The 26568-nt window shown below is 42.3% G+C and overlaps 1 protein-coding gene across 1 annotated transcript; it reads right to left on the reverse strand.

Moving 5' to 3' along the window:
- Positions 1-80: 80 nt before the first annotated feature.
- Positions 81-26199, reverse strand: LOC138589480 (inactive dipeptidyl peptidase 10). Its single transcript, XM_069659781.1, has 25 exons — positions 26129-26199; positions 20579-20693; positions 19165-19260; positions 18906-19000; positions 16700-16771; positions 11606-11658; positions 10930-11011; positions 10317-10437; positions 10033-10187; positions 8219-8316; positions 7914-8037; positions 7498-7539; positions 7305-7409; positions 6523-6614; positions 5676-5723; positions 3964-4082; positions 3814-3861; positions 3429-3527; positions 2983-3049; positions 2660-2854; positions 2501-2555; positions 2313-2412; positions 2159-2217; positions 1541-1613; positions 81-1452 (listed from the first exon to the last, which is right to left on the reverse strand). The coding sequence occupies exons 1-25, from the start codon at positions 26165-26167 to the stop codon at positions 1235-1237; spliced, it is 2370 nt and encodes a 789-aa protein (XP_069515882.1). The 5' UTR covers positions 26168-26199; the 3' UTR covers positions 81-1234.
- Between the last annotated feature and the right edge of the window lie 369 nt (positions 26200-26568).

A 26568-nucleotide genomic window follows, 5' to 3' on the forward strand; every position in this document is an offset into this window, starting at 1 on the left:
CTATTATCCTTTAAACGGCTCTGATAAAAAACAACCATGAACATCAGTAAAGATACAAAACTAGATTTTTGCTGTAAAACAAGAGGTTCAAACTTTATTGTCAAGGACTGTTGAGGAAAAAAAAGGAGTCGCTGGTCGTTTAGAGTCAAGGGCATACGTTTTCAAACCACCTGCATGCAGTTAACCTTTTTAGTTTGGTTGATAGTTTAATGGTCAAGCCCATTGTCGACTACCTTCTTGGACTGGAATATAGTGGTTCCACAGTTTGTCCAAAGAGATAATTCAATTCTGCGATGAACAAGAAATTAATACGATGCCAAGATGTATCAAAATGGAAACATACTATCCCACACTTCTTACAGTTCAACGAGAAACCAACAAAGATGTTCTTGCAGTCATTCTTGAATGAGAGTTTATGGTGTATATAGTCTTGGTTGCATACCCATTCTAAGTCACATGATGCAAGTTATGCTAATAAAACCAGTGATCAAACTGCGCAAAATGTATTTGGCACATTTAGGATGATCCATATGCTTTATTTAACTTTATTGCAGCTGGAAACGCACTGAACTTAAGATCTTAAATAACACTATCCAAGACATCTTAGAGGCAGTGACCTTTGGGCCAGTTTGCAGGTTATCTAAGAGTTTATGAGTTGAATGTCTTTATCAGAGCTGTCCCCATTTATTCACTTGGATAACTGGAATCTGCATTATTTGGAATTTGATCCCGTAGTCTGAGCTGGATTTATTTAGAAAACCTTTGACATTAAATGAAGACTGAGTCTCTTTATAGCGTCAACAATGATCTTTTTTATTGTAGTGTGTTCCCAGCTGCTGGTAGATTCTGCACTTTAACCCTGATGGGTGATATTTGGACCTGCAAAACATATAAAATGCAATGTAAACTAATCCACGTCATGCAGCCATGATGACATGCATGTTTTAATTCTTTGTAAACTCTTGGCAGAATTAGTAGCCTTTAGTCCACATCATCTCAAGTGAATCTTGTAAACAAACAGAGCCTCAAACATACAGCATAACAGCAGAAATAAACATGTGCAACAAGGTATACAGTACATCAATCAATTTGTCCAGAAGTCAAAGGAGGTGATCTGATGTGCTTGGTCCCCACTCCTGTGCTCTTGTGTCCTGTAATCCGACCCAAGGTAATGCATAAGATGGCATAGAGTCCAAAGAGAGTCCTTCAAGAAGAAGGAAAGGTTGCTATGGGCTCAGTCATCCTCCTGCTCTTCATCCTCTACAGGATCTAGGAAGACGCTGTGCTTCAAGCAGGTCTGGAGGTAGTTCACCACAGTCCGCTGGAAGTGCTGGACGCTGCGCGGCTCCCTCAGGATGTGACCCTCATCTGGGTACAGCTGCAGCGAGTAGTTGGCTTCCACCTTCACCAGTCGGCTCAGGAGCTCAGCGCTGTGCTGGAAGTGGACCCTCGCTTTGGCGATACACAGACACACAAAGAAATATGAGGTTAAAAAAATACACAAAAGAGTCAAATCTGCATAAACGGAACAAAATCTCACCATCTGCTGTTCCATGTAGAATTAGGAAGTTCTCATCTTTCAGCTTGTTGACTTCCTCCAGCAAAGAGGCCGTCTGAAATGAAATACCACCACAATTTTAGTGCTTTTTTAATAGCTGGAATTAATGCAGTCTAACACTCCAGCACTGCAATAAATCCCACCAACATAAAAGTCTCAATGTTCAGCTTTTGTTGAAACTCTTTTGGAAGTTGTTTTTTTAAACTTTATGGTCATCTTGGAGGCTGCAGATGCTGTGGAGTTGACTTGTATTTCATTACAGTGACGTGTTTCTGTTACTCTGCCCTTATTGATTTAAATGGGGTTGAAAAAAATATAAGAAAAACACCTCCGAGTATAATGCAACACAATTCAACTGCAACACAAACTAAAAATGCCAACATGACCATAAAGTTGAATCAACACCTCTCTGAACCTGTCTGGACAAAAGCCTCACAGGGGCAGGATTTATTGGAGGACCCTTTGCATTAGAGTTGATTGGTTTTGTGGATATATACTTGCAGGTTTTTATTACCCAAGAGTGTATATCCACAGCCATTACCTGTGTTAACTTATTAAAACCATTTACACCTGAGCAGAGCTTCAGCTTCAAAGGCTCACCGAGTAAGCGTGCTCCTCTTTTGCTGGAAGGCCTAGATACCTCTCTGAGAATGCGGCACCTGAAAAAGAGAAGAATACACAAACTGTGTCTCAGTCTCATTAATATTCCAAAGACCTCAGTGTTTGAATAGTTAATGCCGTGATGTGAACTCACTATAAAGCCTGAAGTCAGTTATAGGTGCAACAGCGGCTGTGCATTGAAAGAGGTTATCTGTTGCAGCTAACATTTTGAGAGTTAAATATCCGCCAAATGCCTGTAAGGAGAAGCAGAAAAGAGCTATAAAAAACAAAGCATGACGAAGCTTGGATGGCTCAATAGGAGAACTGAAAAAATGCTGTAACCTTGCCATAAAGGGCCATCCGACGATCGTCAATGTAAGACAGTTGCATCAACAACCTGTGGAAATGTCATAAAATCCTGTTAGTTCAGCAATGTACAGGCTATATTCTCACATGTTAGTTATATAGCCTTGCAGTGTGTTGTTGCATAACTGTACTGACTCTACAACTCCTAGATAATCTTTGACTCTCAGCGAGCCAAGCTTGCGCGGATCCACGGCGGTGGTCTTCTGTCCACGGCCGACCCCGCTCCTGCCGTCCACCCAGGCCAAGGCCACATTGTGTGTGCTGGAGAGGACCTGAGGCCAGTCCAGGGCGAATTCCTCTGTCACCGACTGACTGCCAGGAACACCGTTCCTGAGGGACAAGAAGAACAGGATCAGCTAGAACGGTGACAGTTGTTAGGTGTGGAGGAAAAGAAGACAAGGCCAGGGATCAGAGGTTGCGAAACAGGTCACAGCTGTCTTTTAGGGGGGGGGGCTTACACAATGATGAGTAGAGGGTGCAGGTTGGCCTCGTAACCCTGAGGTAGAGATAGTTTCAGGTGGAGATCTGAGGAAGTCAAACAGGGGTTGGGGTCAACTGAGGTCAGGGCAACTGTCCACAGACATGTTAGGATTCTAGCTACATTCAAAGCTGCTGCCTGAAGTCAATCTGAAACTCTGCAGCACACAAAAACATGCACAAACACACTCTGAAAGAATATTTGCCGCTGGTCTTTGAGGCTTTGCAAGACTCTCACTGACTACCTAATCACTCAGTAGAAGAAATTACTGCTTTGGCTGCTACTTAACTATATTCATCCCCTCCAGGCTGAGATACATGCAGCCGTTGCTCCATTCACACTGCATAAAAATCACTGAATCTCATCTGTGGGTGCTTTGAGCAGCATATAACCTAAATGTCAAGCTATAAAACACTGGTTTCTTACCGTGGTTGTCTGCAGGGAGAGTCCTGAACAGGGTCTCAGGGAGCCTCTTGTCCTCCAGGGCTCTAGATAGAGGGCTGTTATCCTCCAAGACAACATATCCTACAAGAGATAAGACAACAGTGTGTTAGATTTTAATCCTATTCATAAAGACGGCACAGTAGTCCATCAGATTGCGGCTAAATCCTCATCATCTCCGAGGAAACTGCTGTAACTTAAAGGCTCAGACAGAGGGCAGTGTTCACAAGCATTGTACTAATGATTTTACATTCTGGTGTGCTTGAACACAACGCCCTCTGCAGGCTGCAGCTAGAAACTGCAGGCTGCCTATGTTTGTGTGTGTGAAAGTGATTATACCATTAGTCAGACAAGCAGATGTAACACTCACGGGAGGGGTCCTTTGTACTGTGAACTGTCACTTTAGGGATCCCTGGGCCTGGGGAGATTTTCAGAAGACAACATTATTAAACCGACTGTCTCTCAGCGTGAAGCCCTCATATTCCCTGTGAGTGTGTAAGAGTGAGTGTGTGCGTCTTACCTAAGCAGTAGAGGGTGAAGTAAGTCTGATTGGGGCTGAATTCAGCTCTAAAGAAGCGACATCCGTCTATGAGATCGCAGGAGATGCACCGGCGCTGAAACACTCCATCCAGGTCCACACTTTGAAATAAGAGAGAGGGGCTATTGACCGCACTTTAATAACAATAGGAGAGTCTGAATCGTTCCGTTATGCTCCAGGAGAGGGTCAATAGAATGCTAACATCTTAAGGAAAAGTGTCAGTGTCCTGAGACAAACTGTCCCGGCAGTTGACTGTTCTTAAACAAATGGGGTTCAATAAGAGTAGACATAAAAGTCATTATACAGATTGCTCTGTTAGGCGGTGTGGAGAGCCTCTCCACTCTGCTGCTTACAAATTTCATACAGGATTAATCACAGTTTAGTTCAAACAAGCCATCACCCTCCTCCATAATATTGTGCTATCTCTCTTTAGCCTACAGCGATGTAAGTTAATAAAAAGATATGAAACCAGGGAGGTTGATGAGGGAGCAGACAAGAGTGTTTATCACACGGAGGGACCATAAGTCTCAGCAACACAGAGGGCTCTCATCCACTGAGCGGGTTTCTTTCTAGGATAAATGTGTCATTTCAGGTCTTAGCCTCGAGCACCTTCAGCACACATTCTCATATCAACACGTTAATGTGCAGTTACTCTTCTGAATGCTTTTCTAGGCACGAGCAATGTGACTCCAGGAATGAGTATGTGTTACTCGGTCCAGAACTGTGGTCCTAACTTAAACATAGATCGGATTGATTGCAGTAAAATTCCCTACAGACATTCATGGTTACCCGAGGATGAATCCCGATGGCTTTGTTGACCTCCCTGACTTTTCCTGTAACAACACTGAGAAGTTCACATTTTTAGTTTTGAGTAAAATATCTCAACAACTTTTAATTGATTGCCACAAGGATGAATCTCCTCCATCTAGCGTAATTAATTTGTCTCATTCATTGAGTTACATCTGAAAATAAGCAGTATGTTGTTTTCTGCAAATAAGCAAATGTTGAATTGCTATTATGCAGATGTAAGATGATTAACCAGGTAAACTGCATACCAGCAAAACATCAGCATGTTAGCATGTGTTAACTTAAGAGGATATTGAGATTGCAAATAGAGGACTGTGGGAACATTGATATGCTACATGCTAGCATAGCTACATTCTAGAGATCCATCCATCCATCCATCCATTATCTATACCGCTTATTCGGTTCAGGGGGCTGCAGCAGTTATTGGACGAGAGACGGGGTACACCCTTGACTGATCGCCAGTCAATCACAGGGCTGACACGTAGAGATAGACAACCTTTCATGCTCACACCTACGGGCAATTTAGAGTCACTAATTAACCTAACAAGCATGTCTTTGGACTGTGGGAGGAAGCAGAGAGTACCCAAAGAGACCCCACACATGCACAGGGAGAACATGCAAACTCCACACAGAAAGGCCCACTCTGTCGGAACCAGGATTCGAACCAAGAACCTTCTGGCTGCGAGGCGACAGTGCTAACTCTGCCCATTTTATAGATGACACATTGGATTAAAGTTGGGTTAAATGAAAAAAGCAGCTCTCAAAAACTGACCAGTCCATAATATATTGTATATTAGGGATCATAACAGCATTATATGCTCTGTAGCTTTGTAGAGAACCTTTATTTGGTCAATATAAGGCTGTTTCTCACAGGGAGGTATGCTTACCTGTAAAGGTGTCTGCTCTGTCTGGATTCTTCTGTGCTCAGGAAATAGCTGATAATAAAAATAAAACCACAGACACAGAAAGTAACTCAACACTATTCAAGAACTCCAGATAACCTTTAGATAACTTAACGTGATCATAATTATTCTTACATCAATTATTTATGACAAGAACACACACATCTGCATACTTCAGCATGATAATTAAAAGTTTCTAAAATGTAATTCGTAAGGCACCGTCAGTGATGGTGCATTAAACATTCGAGCATTGGTTGGACGTCAAGGGATCACATTTGGACACTTCTATGTGATTTAAAGTAAACTATTGTGAGACAGAATGACTTGCTTGGAGGCAAGAAGCAGAATCAACCTGTGAGCTTTGGGACCACAAACGACTGACTGGATTTACAATTGACTTTCCTTAATTCTGTGTGATACTCACGCCTCACTGAATCAGTTCATCAGGGGTTTTTTGCTCCCCAGCAGGATAAAGACAGATTTAAGCAATAATCTGCTCTGGCCCAGTGTAAGTAATCCTTTTCCTTCTTTATGTCAACATGTTGCCACAACAAGCATTCAGGAGGTTAAAGCAATTTCCTTTTGCCTTTTAACGGACACACGTTAAAATAGACCTTCAGTTATTTCTTAATAGAAAGCCTTGGCTGGAACCAGAGTCAGAGCTAGTGAATGAATTCGCTCTCCGGTAGCTGACATGTCTATATCTCAGCTTACAGCGGGAGATGATCATTTTAATGAATGCCACTATTGTGCTCCACACTTGTACATTCACAGTCAGAAGATGCGAGCTGTTAAAGGCCCTGAAGGGTAATTTAACCCGTGTCTCACATACATTTTTCCAGCCTTTTCATCCAAGGCGCAAAGCAAGGTGACGTCCCAGCTCCCTGATGTCAAGAAGCGAGGAGGGACGGAGGGGGTGGCAGGCTGCGTTACACACAGAAAAACAGAGATAGAGAGGAATGTAGGAGCAGGCAGATGTACCGAGTAAAAATAGGTGCACCATAACTGCAAGTGTGTCTCAGAGGAAAAGGGTAAGAAATGAAGATAGGATCATTAAGTTAAATAGAATGAAGGCGCTAATGTCTACAGAGAGAGCTCAGGAAATGTGTTTTAATTAAGTTTATTTTGACATTGACAAGTGAGCCGAAAGGTATGGGACTTTTCAACCGAACAAATATGAAACAAAAGCTATTTTTGATGCCAAATTCGTTTAATTCTTTAATGAGAATTGAGGAAACACAATGTCATTCCCCTGTATAAATAAAATGTTTTGATGAGAAAACATGAAGCATTTGCTTAATTGCTCCGCTGAGGATGAATAAATTGTTACGGTATAATGTAATAAACTGAATTCCCTCAATGATGTTAAGGGCAAACCCCCGTTAAAGTATTAATGAGACGAATTACTGCTGCGATAAAAGTGGTGTTTTAGTAATCGGGATGAAAACAAATGCAAACAAATTGCTTCAGTAATGAGAGAGGAGGATTTTTGGGTTTGCACTGCTAATTTTGTAATCGTACCATTTTAATGCAACCCTCCGCGTTGAAATTTTAATAAGCAAGTTTAACAGAAATTATTCAAGGATGACAGGAGGGGAGTAAAAGTTAACCGACCTGGGCTGAGAGGCCGGCAATGTGGTGAAACTCCCCACGAGCGCCCTGTTTGGCTGGGAGGATTGTATAAAACACAGAGCTGTCTGCTGAAAACAACGGCACGTCCTGTTGGAGAAAAACCATAAAAAGTCAAACAAATGTCTGGAGTGAAAAAAGGCGTAAAAGTGCTTAATGAAACATGAGCCACACGTACCTGTCGTTGGTTTTGCATTATGTCCATGGCCATTTTGTGTTTCTAATGGAGACATGTATTAGTCACAGCATTTGCAATGTACTTACATCAACATCTAAAGCTGATTTGAGCAGCATTGAATAAATAAAGCTGAAGTTATTAATCATTAAACAGAAATAATTAAACACTGGAAAATGTACGTGAAACTAAGATTTTACCAGAAGGGAACAAGCTATAAAATACTGCAGCACATCACTAAAAATTCTACTCATGCGGCAAATGACCTTAAATATTAATCCAGCATGTAGACATCTGAGAGCTTAAGGAAATCAATCCGAACTCCCAACACAGTAAAAGAAGCAAAAATTCCATTAAAGCTGTATATTGCAGCGTGGGCCGTTTGAATTACTAATGTGGAACGAGTGATGACCACTCACCTCAGAGCATGCCCCTGTGGTGGCCTCGCACACGCAGAGCACTGATTGGTTCTGGGCGCGATTCAGCCAACGTACGGCGAGGCGGGTGCTGCTGATCCAAGTCGCCATGGAGATGTAGCTGTCTCTGAAGAGGCGATGCAGAAAATGATACATGAAGAAATGATTGGAAAGTGGTTCAAAGGGATGGGGAAAAAAAGAGCGGGTGAAGAGCAAGAGGAATTTTGACAGGTGTAATCATTTCTGACAAGTGGTGTCTCAAGTCTCTCAAGGTTTATTCTGATTTTACATTCACAAAGATGCACTACCTGGCCCTGAGGGAGTCAGGAGGAATCATTTCCAGAGTGTGAGCTGGACCATATAGATTCACCACAAACAGACTGACTGATGGGATACTTGAGCCGGCCTGTGGCACAAGAGGAAAGGATAAAAGAGAACATGTTAGGTGTAAGTTTGGGCAAATCTTTTTAGTCCAACTAGCAGCTGTGGAAAAATCTTTCTGTTGGTCCACCACTTTGGTCCAGAATATTCTTTCTCAACACTTTCAATCAGAAAACAACAGAATGGTGCAGAGAGAACGAATCCTAATGACTTCATAAATATGTATGAGCATCAGAAAGAGTCACCACAGTGATAGAAAAAACAAGAAGTGTGTCAAAAGTATCCACAATCCTCACAATGATATTTAAACGAGAAAGGGTGCGTTAGTAAAAGACCTTACAATTATATTAACACCAGAAGGTGTGTCTCGGTAAAAGTCCCCACAGTGTCGGTAAAGGTCCCCACAATAATATTACTAGAGAGTGTGTCTTTAAAAGTCCCCACAGTCCTCACAATGATATTAAACATAAAAGTGTGTGTCAGTAAAAGTCCCACCCGTGATGTTTGGACCAGAAAGCGTGTCAAAAAGTCCCCATGACCACGTTAGAAACAGAAAGTGTGTGACAATAGAAGTCCCTACTGTGACATTTAAACTAGAATGTGTGTGTCGATCAAAGTCCTCACAATTATATTTAAAGTCGAGGTGAAATGAAAAATGTTGTTTTAATCCTTTTAGATCACATCCCCGGTAATATTGTGCATCTATTCGACAATATAGGCCAAAAAAAATACAGAAAATCAATTTCTTCGTATTCTTACATCAAAATCCGATCATTTTGTCTTCCAGTAAAACTAAATTCCACGCGCGCTTACGTAAGTTAGCACCAAACAGCTAGCTACTGCGCTGTGGAGAACGTCTGCCACTTCTCAGCGATCAAATCAAAGCCCTCTAATGATATGTCCCGCCTGCACGTCATGTTTCACTCGGAAATACGTCACGATACGGAAGCTAGATACTCTCGAAATGCTGTTTCAGCTCGACTTTAAACCAGAAAAAGTGTGCGTCAGTAAAAGACCACACAAGTACATTAAAACCAGAAGTTGTCTCAGTAAGTCCCAGTCATGCCGTTAAACCAAGAAAGCGTGTCAGTAAACGCCTCCACAATTCAAAAAACAAAGTGCGTTACAATAAAAAGATCCCAAAGTGATAGGAAAACCAGAAAGCGAGTGCCAGTAAAGTCTAAAAGCCCTCAAAATGACACTTAAATCAGAAAGTGTGTCGGTAAAAGTCCCAACCATGACATTAAAACCAGAAAGCGTATTACATTAAAAGTCCTTACATTAATACTTAAACCAGAATGTGTGTGTCAGCAAAAGTCCCAACCATGACATTAAAACCAGAAAGCATATTATATTAACATTTTAAAAATGATGTTAAAACCAGAATGTGTGTGTCATTAACAGTTCCCAAAGTCCTCACAATGACATTTAAACCAGAAAGGGTGTGTCAGTAAAAAACACAATACATTTATATTAAAACCAGAAGTTGTGTCTCAGTTAAAGCACCATCCTGCAAAACTAACCACTTTTCCATCAGCCGAAGTTATTTTTGTCAAACAATATTTAAACAGTGTTACCATACTAACACGCTAAACTTATATAGTTAACGTGTTTAACATCAAACCTGTCAAAAAGCAGAACGTTTGCATTGTCACTGAGAAAATTTAAGCATTGAGAAGCTCTCAGTTGAAAGCACTACCTTAGCTAGCATGCCAATAAAGTTGTCCAAATCAATATCTACCTTTGGGTAGGGGAAGACAACATTTGAGGGGTAAAGACCGCCTAAGAAGTGGGGTATTTCCATCACAGGTGTGGCAGAATTGTTGATGGTAAGGTACGCCAGCCGAGCACCATCCATAGACCACCAGTGAGCAACATATGTCAAGAGCACCTCCTCTGTTTGAGAACATGATGGAAATTGTTACTCTTACATGTTAAGCATACACCTGTAAAGATTTAATGCTGTAAAATGTTGCAGATTGTAGCTTTGTGAAACATTTCAGATGAAGCTGCAATAGATCCTACCTTCATAGGTCCAGTCAGAAAGCCCGTTAACCACATTCTGCTCTGGGTCAGTAGTTGTGAGACGGAGGGGTTTGCTGGTCACGCTCGGCTGGTAGTAGATATCTCCGTCAAACACATAGGCCTGGAATGAGCAGCACACACAGACAATGCCAATTCATTATCAAACACTGTGCATTCGCAGGCGTCATCGCTGGCCGCCTGGATCGAGCGGCGGACGCCGTCCAAGAGCAAATTAATCATTGGCCAACATACACATACACACCAAGCGAGAGCCAATACATCTTTACTTTCCAGTTAATATGCTGCAGATGAGCACCGACATAGCAGCAGAAGCCAATTACATTACAGGGAAGGTAGATGAATTAAATCATGATTGTAAAACAACCCAATTATAGCAACACAGCCACTGCAATAACCTCTACGCTGGAGTTCATCTCGTAATGACAAGATGAAATACCGCTGATGTTATCGTTATGAGAGCGATGTGAAATGAAGGCTCCATTCATACAAGAACTGAGGTGGAGAAAATCCTCTTATCAGATTGAAGGTAATAGTTGATGGAGACGACGAAGACGACTCACTGATCAGATAAATTAGTTAAAGCCTGGCTTACCAGCTGGTTCCCTTGAGGCCCCCAGGAGGCGTATTGTAGCGCTGCCTTCTCCCTCTCCGGGGGGTTGAGCTCCAGCAGATCCCTGGAAGACACATAAACACTCAGACATAAGCCCCCCCATTAGGGATGAGAGTCCCATTTAAAGCCCTCTGAGGTCCATCCACGCCCCGGTCTTTAGTTTTGCTTGAGAGAGATACTGCACTCTGAGGACATGGAGCAAGATGCAGAGAGGGAAAACAAAACAGAGAACAAGTTTGGTTCATGCAAGAGTGCAACAGTTCTGATCCATATTTCTAGCCATGTTATTTTCTTCCTCAGGACAGGCAAACATTTCCCTCCAAGGCATACTCAGGCAATAATCAATACTGGAGGTCCTCTTGAATCCTTTTCATAACCATTCGTCTGAAGTTCCAGGACCTATCCACAGCTACCATAAGAGTCTCTCTACTGATATAATGCTGTATATGAATCTCAGGCAGTGAAAAAAGTACAGTACAAATCTGACGATTAGATATGGAACCTGGCGAGCACACTGACAGATGAATGCATGTCTGACAGAAACATGAGGCTCTGATTTGATGAGACACACTCTGGTTTTTCAATCCGCATGTCTGCTTGCATTGGTAACGCTCATGCCCACTGCAGCCCATGCATTAGCATTCACGATTCCACCTACCCATTAGCCACATCGTGGATAGCATAGGAGGCTGTGAAGGACTGAGAGAACACCTGAAAGAGGTAGAGGATATCATGCAACACAGGTGTGCCGCACTTAGATGACAACACACATATTTTAGTGCTTACACATGCTCATACACATGTATAAAGAAGGTTAAATGCAAATAAAACAAAAAAATATGAAGGACACTGCTCAGGTAGAGAGTATTATAAAGAAATAAGCAACAGGGAGTTGAATATTTTCTTAAAGTAGTGATGTTCTGAAAACATTTTCTCCTGTCAGATAGCGATTCCAATACCTAGACCCCAGTATTGGTAATATCAAGTACATGTCTGATACCAGTGCAACAAAGAAAATATACATGTCATTATTATATCCACTTATCACATCATATATTACCGACAACATTGACAATTATTGTGGGGCCTGGCTCAGTACACTGAAGGAATCCTGACTTAAAAACAAGCTGAGCACTTAGAAACAAGCTAAACTAACGTAAGCAACAGCTCAGCTAGCGACCTCTCCTGACGTCCTGTGTTCACTAAAGAGCGTCGGACACTTAGGGAAAAACACTGATTTGCTGACATTTTGCTAGCATTACACACTCTGCTAGCATAAAAAATTAACCTAAAATCTGTTCTCTAATGTGGCTCTGAACAGTAGTTGCTAGTGGCAGCCATAAAATATTTTTCCTGTATACGTGTTTGTTTCTGAGAAGAAGAGACAAGAAGATTTTTATCACATCATATATCACCTACGACATTGCCTGGATCAGTACACTGCAGGAATCCTAACTTAAAAACAAACTGACAAGCTAATGCAAGCAACAGCTCAGCTAGCGACCTCTCCTGGCGTCCTGTGTACACTATAGCATCAGACACTGATTTTTTATCATAATTTGCTTTATTTTGTGGTTTTACTATCTTTATAATGTTAACTTTAAATATAAAATAATACAGCCTTAAACTTATTGAGGGGAAAACACTGACTGCTGACATTTTGCTAGCATTACACACTCAGCTAGCATAACAAATTAACCTAAAATCTGTTCTCTAATGTGGCTCTGAACAGTAGTTGCTAGTGGTAGCCATAAAATATTATTCCTGTATACGCTATTATTTTTGAGAAGAACAGACAACTTGATTTTTATCCCATCATATATCACCTACAACAATGCCTGGATCAGTACACTGAAGGAACAGCTCAGCTAGCGACCTCTCCTGGCGTCCTGTGTTCACTAAAGAGTTTTGGACACAGAATTTTGTCATAATAATGCTTTATTTTGTGGTTTTACAATCTTTACAATGTTAACTTTAAATATAAAAAAATACAGCCTTACACTTATTGAGGGGAAAACACTGATTGCTGAGATTTTGCTAGCATTACACACTCTGCTAGCATAAAAATCAACCTAAAATCTGGTCTCTAATGTGGCTCTAAAACAGTACTTTCTAGTGGGTGGCTGCCTTAAAAGATATTGTTGCTGTCTACACTACTCTTTTCTTCTCAGAAAGAGTAGTGCATTAACTGGTGTACCAGCAACCACCAATTAGGCAGTATCAAAGGCATTTCCGATACTTCTATAATTATCATGATTATCATGTGTATCATGATTGTTCCTTATGTGGTTATATCAGTAGACAGTAATTTAATATTTCTTTAATTGCAGTGAGCACATCAGAGCTCATTATTACACTTTTAATTTGTTAAACCACTTGCAGCCATTTCATCCATATTACATCATTATTTTGATCATATCAGCAGAACAGAAATTATGATCCCTTAGGAGGCCTGGAGACTGAGAAAAAGAGACTAAATAAAAAACATGACATGTGAAAGTAAAGTGCAGAAACTATGACAGGCGTTCTTATTAAGTAGCATCATTAAAGTTAATAACCTTCCCAGTGGATCCTTTGTAGCTGGCAACTGTGTCGCAACCCCTGACACAAGCATCAGCAGCTCGATGATTAATTAAATTAACATGCTGAAGAAGACCAAGCGACTACAATCAATGAATGTGTGCATGTGTGTGCATGTGTGCATGAACTGTAATTGATCACAGCTTTACCTGATGAATTCCAGGTAATATATTGATTCCTTACATTCTTTTTTCACTCTCGAGAAAGGGTTGGAAGCAGGCTATTTTCCCACTGACCTCTGAAAGCCAGAGCCTCCTGGAAAACAAGTCCCTAAAGAAATTAAATGTCACATCCTCTATACAGCACACTTAGCAGTGAAATTGGATTTCTCCTCTGTGTTGTTTGTCTGTTGTCAGAAAACGCATGGATGGAGTGACGCAGGAGGTGAAGCTGCAGGGATAAAGGAGAGGAAATAAATCCTCAGGCCATCTAAATGAAATTGAAATCTGATTGCGGTGTAAAGTCTGAGTACGAGGGGCAATAGGGTGAATACAGGCAACGAGCTGTGTTACAACGGAAATAACTGCACGGAGAGAAAGAGGTAGGAATGCATTGGTCCAGTAAAGGGAGGGACTGACAGGAAGGGAGGAAAGCCTGCAGAAAGGGCAGAGGTTGACAGCCAGAGTTGACAGGTAGTCGACAAACAGCCGCTCTTGAATTAAAGGGAGTATCACTCTTCAAGACCAAAGGGGGCAGCACTGGGATGTGCGCCACTTTCAATCAGCTGTTTATGATTTGTTAAGGACCCCGTAGATTCTGCTCATGATTTAACATTATGAAGCTGGTGGCAGAGGCTGTACGTTATTGTGCGTCTGTATGATAAACAGACACAGCGAGTGAGGGCATCTGTCTTGGAGCGGCAGAGTGAATTCTAATGTGACTGCCAGTAACATATCATAAATCTTCCAGATCGCTCTGCTCCTCACCCCCCTCCTTTACTACCCGCCCCCTCCCCAATCCATGTCGCCAATAAAGGCGGGGGGGGCACATGCACGGATTAAACACTCAGAAGATGCACCAACAAAGGAAACGTAAAGAGATTACAACACCCTTATATGAGCACTGATATTGACGTCTAATGTGCAATGCAAGATAACACAAGAGAGAGATAATAGCATCCTTCCTTCTCCACATTCCTTAACAGCCCCACAATGCACTACCTTTAATACCAGCGCACAGCATCGGTATTTGCTGCAGAGTGCAGACACGACTCCCATGTCACTTTGTTTGTCCCTAAACTGCACTGTCTTGGCAGTTTTTAGTCCATTTGGCTCTGCTCATCAATCCCCAAAACCTCCATCTCCTCAAAAGTATCTCGCCATCACTCTTTTGAAAATATGTAGGTCTTCTTTTTCCACTTCTCCTCCTTTCACGCACAAACCTGTTTAATTCAAACAGGCTTTGAGGAAACACGTTCCCCCGTAGGAAATCTGCTTTCTCTTGTTCAGATGTGGCCAAATCCCTGACTCGATTCTGTGTATACCCTCTTATCAAAATCCATTTATTCTCACCCACCAGGCACAAAACCGTTCCCAAAGCCTGCAGAGCTAATACAAGATCCGGGGAAGCCTTTTAACTTTACTCACAGCCCTGCTCATCCCTTTCTTTCTACTGCAGCTTTCTCCCGCTAACATCTGTCATTCTTTGATCCCCATTCTGATTGATTTAAAACTGGGCATTGTATCTGAGGGCAAATGGTGCATAACCCATTTTTCTCTCCTTCCTTCCAATCACAAGTGGCTTTCCCCCCACTGCTCTCTCTGGTTTTCTCTCCAGTTCTCTCTGCCACTCTCAGCAGCGTGCCGCTCCTCTTCCAAACAGCAAAGCTGGTGCCTGGCGCAAACTGCTTCAGTCAGCACAATCCCCCCAGAGATAGACAGAAGAAAGTGAGTGAGAGTGAGGAAGATGAGGCGGGAGAGAGAAGGAGGGAGCTAGAAAGAAGGGGAGAACGGAGGAATGGCACCCATGCATGCAAAACCATAGCTCACACACATATCCATTACTAAACAAAGAAATGATTCCAGGTGGCATGCCCACTATCTCTGATTTCTTCGAGTGCGAGTACACACCGAGCATACAGATGAGATTAGACAATATCTGCTGACATCAAAGGAAGTATGCTAATGACATAGCAACAAGCAAACACAAAAACTGGGCAAAGATCTGAGCCACTTCTCTACGGAGATCTATGGAAACCGATTGGACGTATGTTAACTGCTCAATAATTCATTTACAAGGGATGCTCTGTTTGTGGCGAGCGCTGCAACACGGCAACAGGCTCATTCGTTCCCCTTTACACACACACACAGATTATGTGAGACGCAGTCATTACAGCAAAAGCAGATCTCTAAGGGAAAACCACAGAGATATAAGGGACTAAAATGTGTTTAATATTTTTAATAAAAATGTGGGGAGAATGCGCTGAGGGCTTTCATTTCCGCCTAATTCTGTTTTCTACCCTCGCAGATTACTTGCACATTACACAACTTGCCTGCCCTTTGAGGAACGACTCAACTATTTATTAACGGTGCGGGTATTTACAGAGTGCGACGGACGATGGAGGAGGGGGAGTTGGAGGCACTGAGCTATGTGGTGTTCAAGCAAAGGGAGCACAAGATCTGTGTTTTCAGTCTACCCCGCCGCTTATCTGAAAGCACCTGCGATTGTGATTCTCGTCAGCTTCTCATTAAAATTCCCGGCCGAACTAGCAGGGTGATTTCATTACTGCAGCTCCAACTTTACCCCTTCATCTCCTTGATATCTCCCCTTCCCCCCTGCCAGCCACTTCACACTGATCACTCACTCTAAGCTTTCCTCAACCCCCCGCACCTTCAGCCATCAGCCAGTTTAAATATTCAATTCCCCATATGTTAACCCGATCATTTGGCGGGAGGTGTTATGGAGCTAAAGCCTGCTGCAGTAGTGCAGAATCAGCACACCCCTTCTCCTCAACCTCCTCCGTGGTATTTCTACGAGGCTCTGATTAGGATGCATGTCACCTTTGTTTCGCAGCCACCAGTGGCCTGCCTGACATGTGGAGCTGTGTGAGCCGTAACAGCTTGTCTTTGATATTTGCTGATAATTTATGGCCCTGGGTGTTTCAGAAGGTAAAAGGCTTGACGGTGCTTTCTGGAATCAATTTCAGTCAACTTGGCATTAAGAGGAAACTTACCGGTCGAATGTTATACGCCAAGAGGACAAACCTCTTGTCTGCAGACACTTGGAATTTAGTAGTGGTCAGGTCCTGAAGAAAAAAGAAAGGAGAAGTTCGACAACATAAATTCATCAACTTCAATTTGTTCTATTGTTGAGAGGGTGGGCTGGGGAATAGCACTTGATGATTCTTCTTTGAGGAGTTCTTCAAGGGTCAACCTTGGGACCTGGCTTATTCCCCTTTATACTTTTATCTATAGCACATTGCCAATAAATTTGGCTGTGCCTCTTATGATTAATTTATGTTTTTTTGACCACTTAAGGTTGTTAGACCCATGACGTGAACAACATTGACAAGTCATCACCTTTAAAGAGCAGCTCCAGTCATGTTTTAAGACATATAAAATGCTCTGCTTGAAATAATAAATTGTGTCTGGCGTTTGTTTCTGCAAAATTCGTTTAATTACCTTGTAAGATTCCTCACAAGGCCTCTCCTCCTTCTCCCTCATTAAAAAATCCTGAATCTGCATAGTCCCCGCCCACTATGCAAATTTCCAACCGCCCCCTCTGTCGCGAAAACAAAACACGTCTCTGCCATTGTTTAGTGCCAACTTGTAGAAACTTAGCTAGCTTGAAATGTAGTAATTAGTAGTAGTAACGTTAACGTTAGTAGTCAGTAGTGAGTTTGCAAAAATTATGATCACGATTACAACTGGCTCGCGCTTCACGGAAGTGGTTGCCATTAGTTGCACATAATGCTATGCATAGCGTCACCCCGTCCATTAACGGGATTGGCTCCTTATGCCAATCTGAAAACGTGTTGTTCAGCCTGTCCTTGGTACACTGCAGTTTAAGATGACTGCTTATGTTGTCCCTGATATGTCTTGTAGCACATGAAAAACACCACATGGAGATGTTCACAAGGTTAAACACTTGATTTTCACTTTAACAAACAGTTGCCTCTTGCAAATCCAGTAAACACGGAGCAGCGTTTTTCGTATCGAGTTGTGTTTCTTGTCACCTTGGGAATGTAAATGAAGTATTCATCTCGTCCAACCCCTAAAGAAATATCTGCTGCCAGATGCTCCACAATGTCCACCAGCTAGTCAATAACTTCTACTGTCTGCTGTTTGATGCCGAACAGGTAGTGTAAAGTGCATTCTTAGGGATTTGCGGGGGTGGACAGCTTAACAATGTGCAGAAACTGTTAGGTAAGTTTTTATTTCTATAAAGAAAGTAACTGTGCCAGTTCTCTCCTCCAGCCGGAACAAATCGCCCATTCTACAATCTCATCATATCTTCACTATTGTATTGCATTATATTATCTCTTTAAGATGCTCTAGCACAATTACAATAGGTTAAAAATTACAATGCAGGTTACAAAATAAACCCCGCAGCAGTTCTTCTATCAACCCAACAATGGATTCATAAAACTTCCTCTAAAATGTGCATTGAATTCAATTCCCTGTTTACTTGTAAAACATTACAAGATTCAGCTCAGCCATAAATCAGTGAGGGGCCGATACCATAAAGATCCAACAGCCTCTCAGGTCATTACAACAAGGGCTCCCAAGCTAAAACATGTTATTTAAATCTGATCTTATAACGTACATTCTCAACTGTGTATATATATATATATAGATATATATATAACTGTAGTGCTACATAAAAATTGTTTTACTTCCTGTGAGTTTTGTTCTCAATGTTTGACACTATATTTAGCAAAACTTCTCTCAGCAAATCAATTATTCCGGAGAACCCCATGTGTGTCTTGGTATCCAAACAAGAAAATATAATTTTCTGGATTTAGGAACAGCAGCGGAGACAACAAACCATATCGTAACACCATGGAGAGGATCGTTTTCAACCTGACAACACAACCCTGCTTTAAGCTCGTCAGCGATGACCCATATAAGCCTGTCAGTGTCGTGCAGAGGCGGTGTTCAAATGATACCCTTGCTTGGGAAATTCTCTTTGAAGGCACATGCTGAGGGCTCACAGAGCAGCCAGATTGGGGCAAAATGAGCCAATACTGTCACTCTGCCAAATCTTTTTTTGTCTCAGCTGTGGGATGTGGAACCGTGAGACTCTACAGCGTCCCTCTCTCTCAATATGGAGGCATCCCTCTCTATTGGCCAGTCAATTTGTCCAGCTGTCTGTTGATATAAGCCAATCAATACTGAAATCTGTCCTCTGTCCCCACAAGCTGTGCTGCTGTAACTCACCAGGGAACTGTTGTCCAGAAGAGTCGCAGTGAGGTTGCTGTTGAGGCTGAACGACAGGATGTGTCCTTCTCTGGTGCGAAGAGCCACTTCATTTTCTGCAAAAGTTCAGACAGTTCGGGGAAGATGGTTTTGTGTTATAAGAGCGACTATTTAAAACCGGTTTGTTAGTCTGCAAACTAGGGGATCAATTCCCATTGAGATAATTAAATTGGTGTTTAACTGTCAGGAGTAATTTGTCTGTCGGAGGATAGATCCTTACCGTTAAGCCACGCCACAGAGGGGTCATGAACTTTGAACTCTTCACTCTCCAGATCCTCCATAGTGAGTTGAGAACGGAGCAACAAGTGAGTTTCATCTTCAGGAGGCAGAGAGACAGAATGAATTAGTTCATCAAGAAAAGTCAGTCTTGTTTAGTGATAGCAAAGCTTGAGTATGCTTGAACCTGGCCTATATTTCAGCTTTGGTCTTGCATTTTATGCTTTTTTTGTCACTGTAAATGTTAACATTTGAAATATTTGTTTCATGCTTTTCAACAGCAAACCTTCCTCGAAAGCAAAAGTCCAACATTTTGAGAAATAGGCTTAGACAAGATGGACACCACTCTTTATCTGTCCGTTATTAGAAGTCAAGAGGCGACGTCAAGGGCCAAAAATATGATGCCAACACAGAAATGCCACAAAAACCTGCAGATCCTGGAGAGGCCACTTGAGGCTGACTCCACAAGCAAGTCGATCCTCATTGACTTTCCTATTTAAATGCCCAACGTAACAGCATACATGAACGAATGAATGTTTCGAGCCTTGTACAAAAGTCATTTTTGGTTCAAGTCAATGAACTTGATATCTCCATCATGTTAGTGCCGTTTTTTTTCAAATATTGGACATATAAAATGGCTTGGTTGTGTGGTTAATTTTACTAACAGTACTTCCAGTTTTATTGGTATGTCGAATTATTTATTTTATATTTTCGTTAGCACAAATTAGCAGGTTAGCGTTTACAAACTGCCAACCTCAAGACTTCATAGCCAAAGTTCACAAACTAGTGGTTGATTTCACAAGGGCTACGTCCACTACTTTCCATAGGAAATACTAGGCTAGCCGCTTAGCTAAGTTTAGCAAACAGACTGTAAGGCGAGAACGCAGCTAGCCTCACTTTATCAAACAATGTCAACATCCACCAACCACACAAAAAAACAATGTGTAAGAACAACTATTTAACTTTTTACAAGAGGTTATAACCTCCCAGAACCTTCTAATGGGCGGGAGCAGTTACTTCCTGGAATCTCTCACGGTTGCCTGGCAACTGCTCAAAGCCTAGAAATTGTCAGTAAGAGATTACAACCCTGTATCAAATGGTTATGTGTACACTGCAGTTTGTACAGATAAAACAAATTAACTTGTTAATGAGAGCGCTTTAGAGGTTCTGGCAAAGGGATTTTGTTACTTTTGGACAGAGCCAGGCTTGCCGTTTTCCCCTGTTTACAGTCTTTATGCTAAGCTAAGCTAATTAGCTTCTGGCTGTAACTTCAGACAAACTCCACAGAGAGGAGAGTAGTCTTCCCACTAACTTACCAAAAAGGGAACATCTGTATCTCTCTTAAAGTTTAACTATTTATTTAAGTCTCTACATTGGAATATATTTCTTTTTTACTCCTCAAATCATCTTCTTCTTACCAGGCGTGAGGAGGACCACAGAGAGGATGACCAGGGACATAACAGCCAGGATCACCACCATGGCGATTCCTATGCCCTTCCAGTTCCGCGGGGGACCATCTGAACTTCCCAGGTCCTGACGTGACAAGAACACACAGACACAAACACGATGATGAATGTGAGCACAGGAGGAAGAGGAGGACATTAGTGCTGCATCATTTCCAGAGTTTTCTCCCCGACAGGCGTATTAGTACAGTGAGCCTCGGGGGGATTCGAGACCAGTCTTCAGCATCGCAGCCACCTCGCTGAATTACGCTAATCTTCCATATGAGAACTGCTTAAAATTGCTGCATATGAGGCTTCAATTGCAGCAGCGATTTTGGCCACAACATACATTTTCTTTAGCGCCGGCTCATTTCACCTGCTACACGTCTGATGGGCCATGTGGTTTACCAAAAGAGGGGGATGGAGGGGAAGTTACCACTAGATGTGTGGTGCCTGAAATTAGGCTTTTAAAGAGAAAGCTGTTACATCTGCTTTGGTGGATGAGGATGCATCAAACAAGCTTTGGAGTAAGTTGTTAACAAGGCAATAAAAATAAGGAGATGGGGCTGTAACACTGTACGATGAATCAAAACTTCAGTTATAAAAACAGAAAATGAAGGCTTAATTCTTTGTGTTTCCTCTCTATGCGAGAGGAGGAACTGATTGAATGAGCCCGGCGTCAGTATCAGTCACAATTAAACACTATCGCAGGCTCCCTCATAATGAGCGGCTGGCACTGCTGGAGCCACATGGCCGCTGGAGTGTGAGAGTTTAATCACAGAGCAGCTATAACACTGAGCCTTCATTATGGCCGTCCACCCGTCGGGCCAGAAACCTTACAAACCTCACCTGCCTGATCACATCCATCCAGGCCGCGGGGAACCGAGCAGCAGAAGTAGAGCATCTACGTGGCTCACAACAGATTGCAGCTCTTCCGTGCTCCCTATGTGACACCAGCTGCCCCCGAGTCTGTGCGATTGGCCTCGCTAGCTTTAATATTCTCGCCTAGCACCTTTTTCCACATTCATACACTTTTTTACCTCACTTGCCCCGGCATATGGTGTGTTATGGTACTGATAACGGACAATGTACTTATAAAACTGGAGTCAAAATGTCTTAAAAACCCATTTCCGAAAAGTAAATTCTGCAAGAAATGAAAAGCAAAAGGTCAATGCAGTTAAACACGAAGCAGCAGGGTTTCTCGATATGGTAAAAAAAAAATCCTTGATACACATTTTTCATCGCTTTAGAGAATTCGTTTCTCAACTCTTATTGCAAGGTTTCCTTTATACCCCAGATGAATGGAAAACACACAAAGTCTGCTCAATCTCGACCGGTTGCCAGCACACAACTCCTGCCAAGGTCTCATCTTTAATAGATCTCCTTGGCTGCAGCATCACAACACGCTCAAATTAAAACCCACTACCAGCAGTTTCACCTGCAGGGACGACTTCTAAGTGATGTTTGAACCCTCAGTGCAGACCAGAGCCAAGGGGATTGATGTCCAAGGTCTCGCTGGCCTTTCTTACTCTCTGTTTTATCTCATTCGGCTGCCCTTTTGGCACACGATATCTCTGTGAATCCCCATTATCCTTCCGTCAGATAAGAAAGCTAGAGCGGTCTATGAAGGCTTTGGTCAATACTGAATCATTCTGCATGTTCAGCACTTTGTTTGAATAGAAAACACTGAGCTATGAATCTCCTTTAAAAAACAAACTTAATATCCTTAAACAAATTATAACCTGATTTCAGGATCTCATAGCAGAAAGGGACACTTTAAATTAAAATCCTACACTTGACTGATTCCATCACACACTGTCTTCATTTCCAAGTCCTCTCGTTAACTACTGTGTGCGACATGAGAGCTGAAACCTCATCCTGATAGGACGCACCGCTCCTTTCATTCCCCCGAGCCCAGACATAAGACCACACTTCCAATTAAGGTCATTGTTAAGACAAACCGGGAGAATCCCACATGCGGGCGACTGAGGAGTTTTGTCATACTTGCAAATGAGGCACAGATGCACTGAGCTGAATCCCCAGAGTGATCATTGGCGAGGCTGAGAGTGCCAACTGGCTGCTGGTCACAATGCATGAGGGAATGTAATGCAGCACAAACTGCTGGCGCAGGTGAACAGATGACAAGCGGCGCTGTGTGATGCACCGGACTCATTTCAGTCCTGAATCTGATGGACAAGCAGATATATCTCAGCGGCGGTTTTCTGCTGAGCCAGATCAAAAATGAATCACACATAGAGCTGTGAAGTGGGCCATCCATTTTATTCAGCCCTGCTTAATCCCACCGGAGTTGGAGTGGAAGCCTCGATGAGGTGTCAGTCAAACACCAAAGGGTGCAAGAATGCAAATCAAAAGGTCTTTATGTTTATGGAAAACTCTTTCCGAAGGAATCCCTGTGAGAGGGTTTGTTTTGGCCAAGCAGAACTGCATTAGAGAAGAGAGGGCTCTTTTAGTTTGAGCAGAGGGTTTTCACTCAACCAAATGAGAGAATCGATAAGGTGTACAGTTGTACGAGGTCCAGAGGGAAACAATTAATAGAGGGAATACAGCCTTAAAAGCGACTTTAAGATAGGGTCTCTCTTTTCTTACAAAGTATGACACCTACATCCTGAACCTTTCTGCTACTCCACCTTAGAAGTCAAACTTATCAGGCGGAAGCGTTCATTTAACGGCACAGAAACAGTCCAACTGACTGGCTCCTTTTTCTCAACGCGCTACACACACACAAAATCAAACAGCTCCAACACTATTGATTGAGTTTGCGCGCTAAAAAAGCGAGCCACACCAAACACAATTACTCAATCTGCACAGCATGCAACACAACCAGGCTGCGCAGAATCCAGGCGGTGCTAAGAATTCATAAATTAGACTCTGGAGACCTCCTTAACTCCATCTTCTGTTTCTTTGAGGCATGGAGAATCTGACAATAAATTACATGCAGAGGAGCGAGGGAACCGGCGCAGGCAGTTTGGGGATCCTGCTGCTGGATTTGCATACCCCCGTAATACCCCCTCCTTTAACATCATGCAAAGATGTTTATTACAAAGATGACATTGGCAGAGGCATCAATGAAATAACCACCAGCATTAAAAGGAGGGATCTATTGGCAGACACATATTCAATTGAGCCTATATGCTGCTGATCTTAATGATTCACTGTAATTGCTCACAAGGGAAAGCCGTAGATTAGCAACTAACCCACGTATGTATTACCTTGTCAATATCTCTCACTGCCTCATTTCAGGTGAAGGTCGTCACCAGAGCAGATTGAAACTTAAGTGTGGTTGGGATAAATGGTAGCCCACATGCCGTAGTAATGAGATACTACTGCTCCATATTGATTCATATCTAGGCTCTCTTTCACCACATCCAAAGGAATTTCTTTGCTCGTACTCGCTGCGCCACCATTTCTGCCTTTGAGGTCCTTATCTTTAAAAAAGCAGTAGGTGGTATAGACACCATGTGGGACTCACTGGGCAGATTTCTTTTTGCCCTCGAGGCTTTTGTCAGACAATGCAGCAGCACGAGCCTTTGTGAAATGAAAGTCCTGCCGCTTTAGCCTCTACCGCTGCAAGGCTGCCCTACTGTCTTATTCCTTTCATGCTCCCCATCACGCATAAGGAAATCACTGTACAAAAAAAAAGGTCCTGTATGAGGGGAGCTTTTTGCTCAGCATGTCCAGCCACTCACAGTGACTGAGTTCCTGCCCGAGGAGACGAGCAGCATCAGTAAAACACGTGTGGGACGGCTGCGGGTGACATGATATATATACAGTAAAATATGAGACAGAGCATGCCATTTTTCACCAGCCGGAGACTCCACAGGAACACTCTCTCAGCAGCTTACAATGTGCTGAGGGCATACAAGAATTCACTGTGTCATATTGTCACATTATCAGTGTTGAGGATGCATGTTAAAACAATATTGCCTTTGAAGTAAACTAATTAAATCACTGCTATTTTCTTCCTCTATGCAAGGGATTAACTGAACCAGGACAAAAGCATTATGTTTTTCTGGCACGAAATTGCTTTCTTATGACAAAGAGCGGCTTCACAAGTCATTTATGTCGACTCTAATATTGTGACACGCAAACGTATAACACAATTAACCCCCTAAACTATTGCAACTTCTCTCCAACAGAGACACACATGACAATCTGAAAGCCAGCTCTGCCTCATTAAAGGCGTTACAGTGTAAAATGTATTGATTGGAGACTGTGGCATGAAATGTTGCGACATTTGCAAGTAATGGATGGTGTGTGAGCCCTGCAGCCTTGTGTGGCCCTCTCAAGGAGACAACGCTGCTGCAGGATAATCACACAAAATGCTTCAGTCAGGGTTAAATGAAATTCTATCACTTCAAAGTGGCAGTTAAAAGGCTAAAGGTTGGTGTGTCTGTTAATGTTAACATCACTGTGTACAAAATTAGACATCATCTATCTAATAATCAAACTGTTCCTGTAGTCTTTCAAACATTTTCTCCACCAGGGGACAGCTGTGTACTAATGATCTCATGATTGAAGCGCTTTCACAAGAACAGCGACAGCTTGATAAGACTGTTAATTAGTCGACTTGGCAAGGGATGAAATTGTTGCTCTGCACTGTAGAGAAACAGAAGCAGCAGAGTGAAATTTTCTGGACGACGACTGATGCAGCATGAGAAAGTTTTATTTAAAGCAGGGAGCCTGTGAGTGAAATTAATCCAATGAAATCAGAGGATTAAACAAGGATTGGGATTCATTTGATGCAAGCATGTATCACCATCATTATTATTGTTTTAAATAATCGATTACTACCAGAACTGTAGACACTCTAATCACTTATAAGCATTGGATAATCTTCCCATAAATCCACTTATGGTCATGTTATCTGCAAAGATAAATCACAAGTTGCTTCTGACACAAAAATGTAAATGAAGAAGAAAAAGTCACATTAGAGCTGATGTGCATGTTAGAATTAAATGGAAAGCTGTATTAACTTAAAGAGAAATACGGACATTTTACTAAATGCAGCACGTCATCATCAGTGTGTTAATAATGAGCAAAAAACACAGAGGATGTGGGTTCATAGTCTTTGTTCATTGACTACACACCTACACAACAGCAAGAGGGATAATCAATCATACAGTGCAAGCTGTAGGTCTGAGCCCCTGTGTCACATGAGGAAGAGGGGCAGGTTGCCTCTATCTTAAATATTAGCCTGCAGATATCATGCAATGGAAGTCTGCATGGGACAGAGAAACAATAAAAGTGTGAGAGAGCCACTGGACGTCGAGTTAGCACACCAGCTGCCCTGCACCGCAGTGCTCACACTCAAACCTGTGCAGGAGAGTAATATTGACCGAAAAAGTCTGAATGAGCGAAATGGCTGAAACGCAAATCGATAGTCATCGCATTGAGGGCATACATGAGGAATTCCCCCACTGCACATCAGAGGGCTCGCAGAATCTCCCCTCAGAGACTACACACACTCAACTAAAGTAGGGATAAAACAATAAAGAAGACACATACCAGCTCCGTGGTCATGTTTTGTTGAGTTGTGGCAATCATTGTAATCCTCGAGAAGCTGCTGCCTCCTCTGTAGCCTCAAACCCCGCCGAGCAGCTGCACTGTTGTTGTCTTCTTGCGGAGCTTTTTCTGCATGCTCTGCTTCTTGTAAGTTTGTCCTCCTCACCGTGCCGGTGGTCTCTCTCTCTCTCTCTCTCTCTCTCTCTCCTCTCTCTCTCTCTCACTCTCTCTCTCTCTTTCACGGGTGACTCTTGTTCGTTCACTCATCCGCCTATTTCCAATCTGTTATCGGATTATTGATTGGCTCAGAGATTAATCATGACAGGTGGTTGGTTGAATTTTTATACCAGGCTATTTCAGCTTTTTAAACATTCCCTGAAAGCCAAAATGGATTAATTATAAATAAACAACATATATAGATAAATTAACAACTAATTTCAGCC

The sequence above is a fragment of the Semicossyphus pulcher genome, unplaced genomic scaffold, assembly GCF_022749685.1.
Source record: "Semicossyphus pulcher isolate SPU_LCO1_2020_fin unplaced genomic scaffold, fSemPul1.0.p SCAF_13, whole genome shotgun sequence".
NCBI classification, from domain to species: domain Eukaryota; kingdom Metazoa; phylum Chordata; class Actinopteri; order Labriformes; family Labridae; genus Semicossyphus; species Semicossyphus pulcher.

Coding starts and splice junctions, on each gene's coding strand:
- LOC138589480 (XM_069659781.1), bottom strand. CDS start 26,167: ATGATTGCCACAACTCAACAAAACATGACCACGGAGCTG. Junction 19,001..19,164: donor CTCTGTGGCGTGGCTTAACG/GTAAGGATCTAT, acceptor GAACTTTTGCAG/AAAATGAAGTGGCTCTTCGC. Junction 3,050..3,428: donor TCTCCCTGCAGACAACCACG/GTAAGAAACCAG, acceptor TGACTTCCTCAG/ATCTCCACCTGAAACTATCT.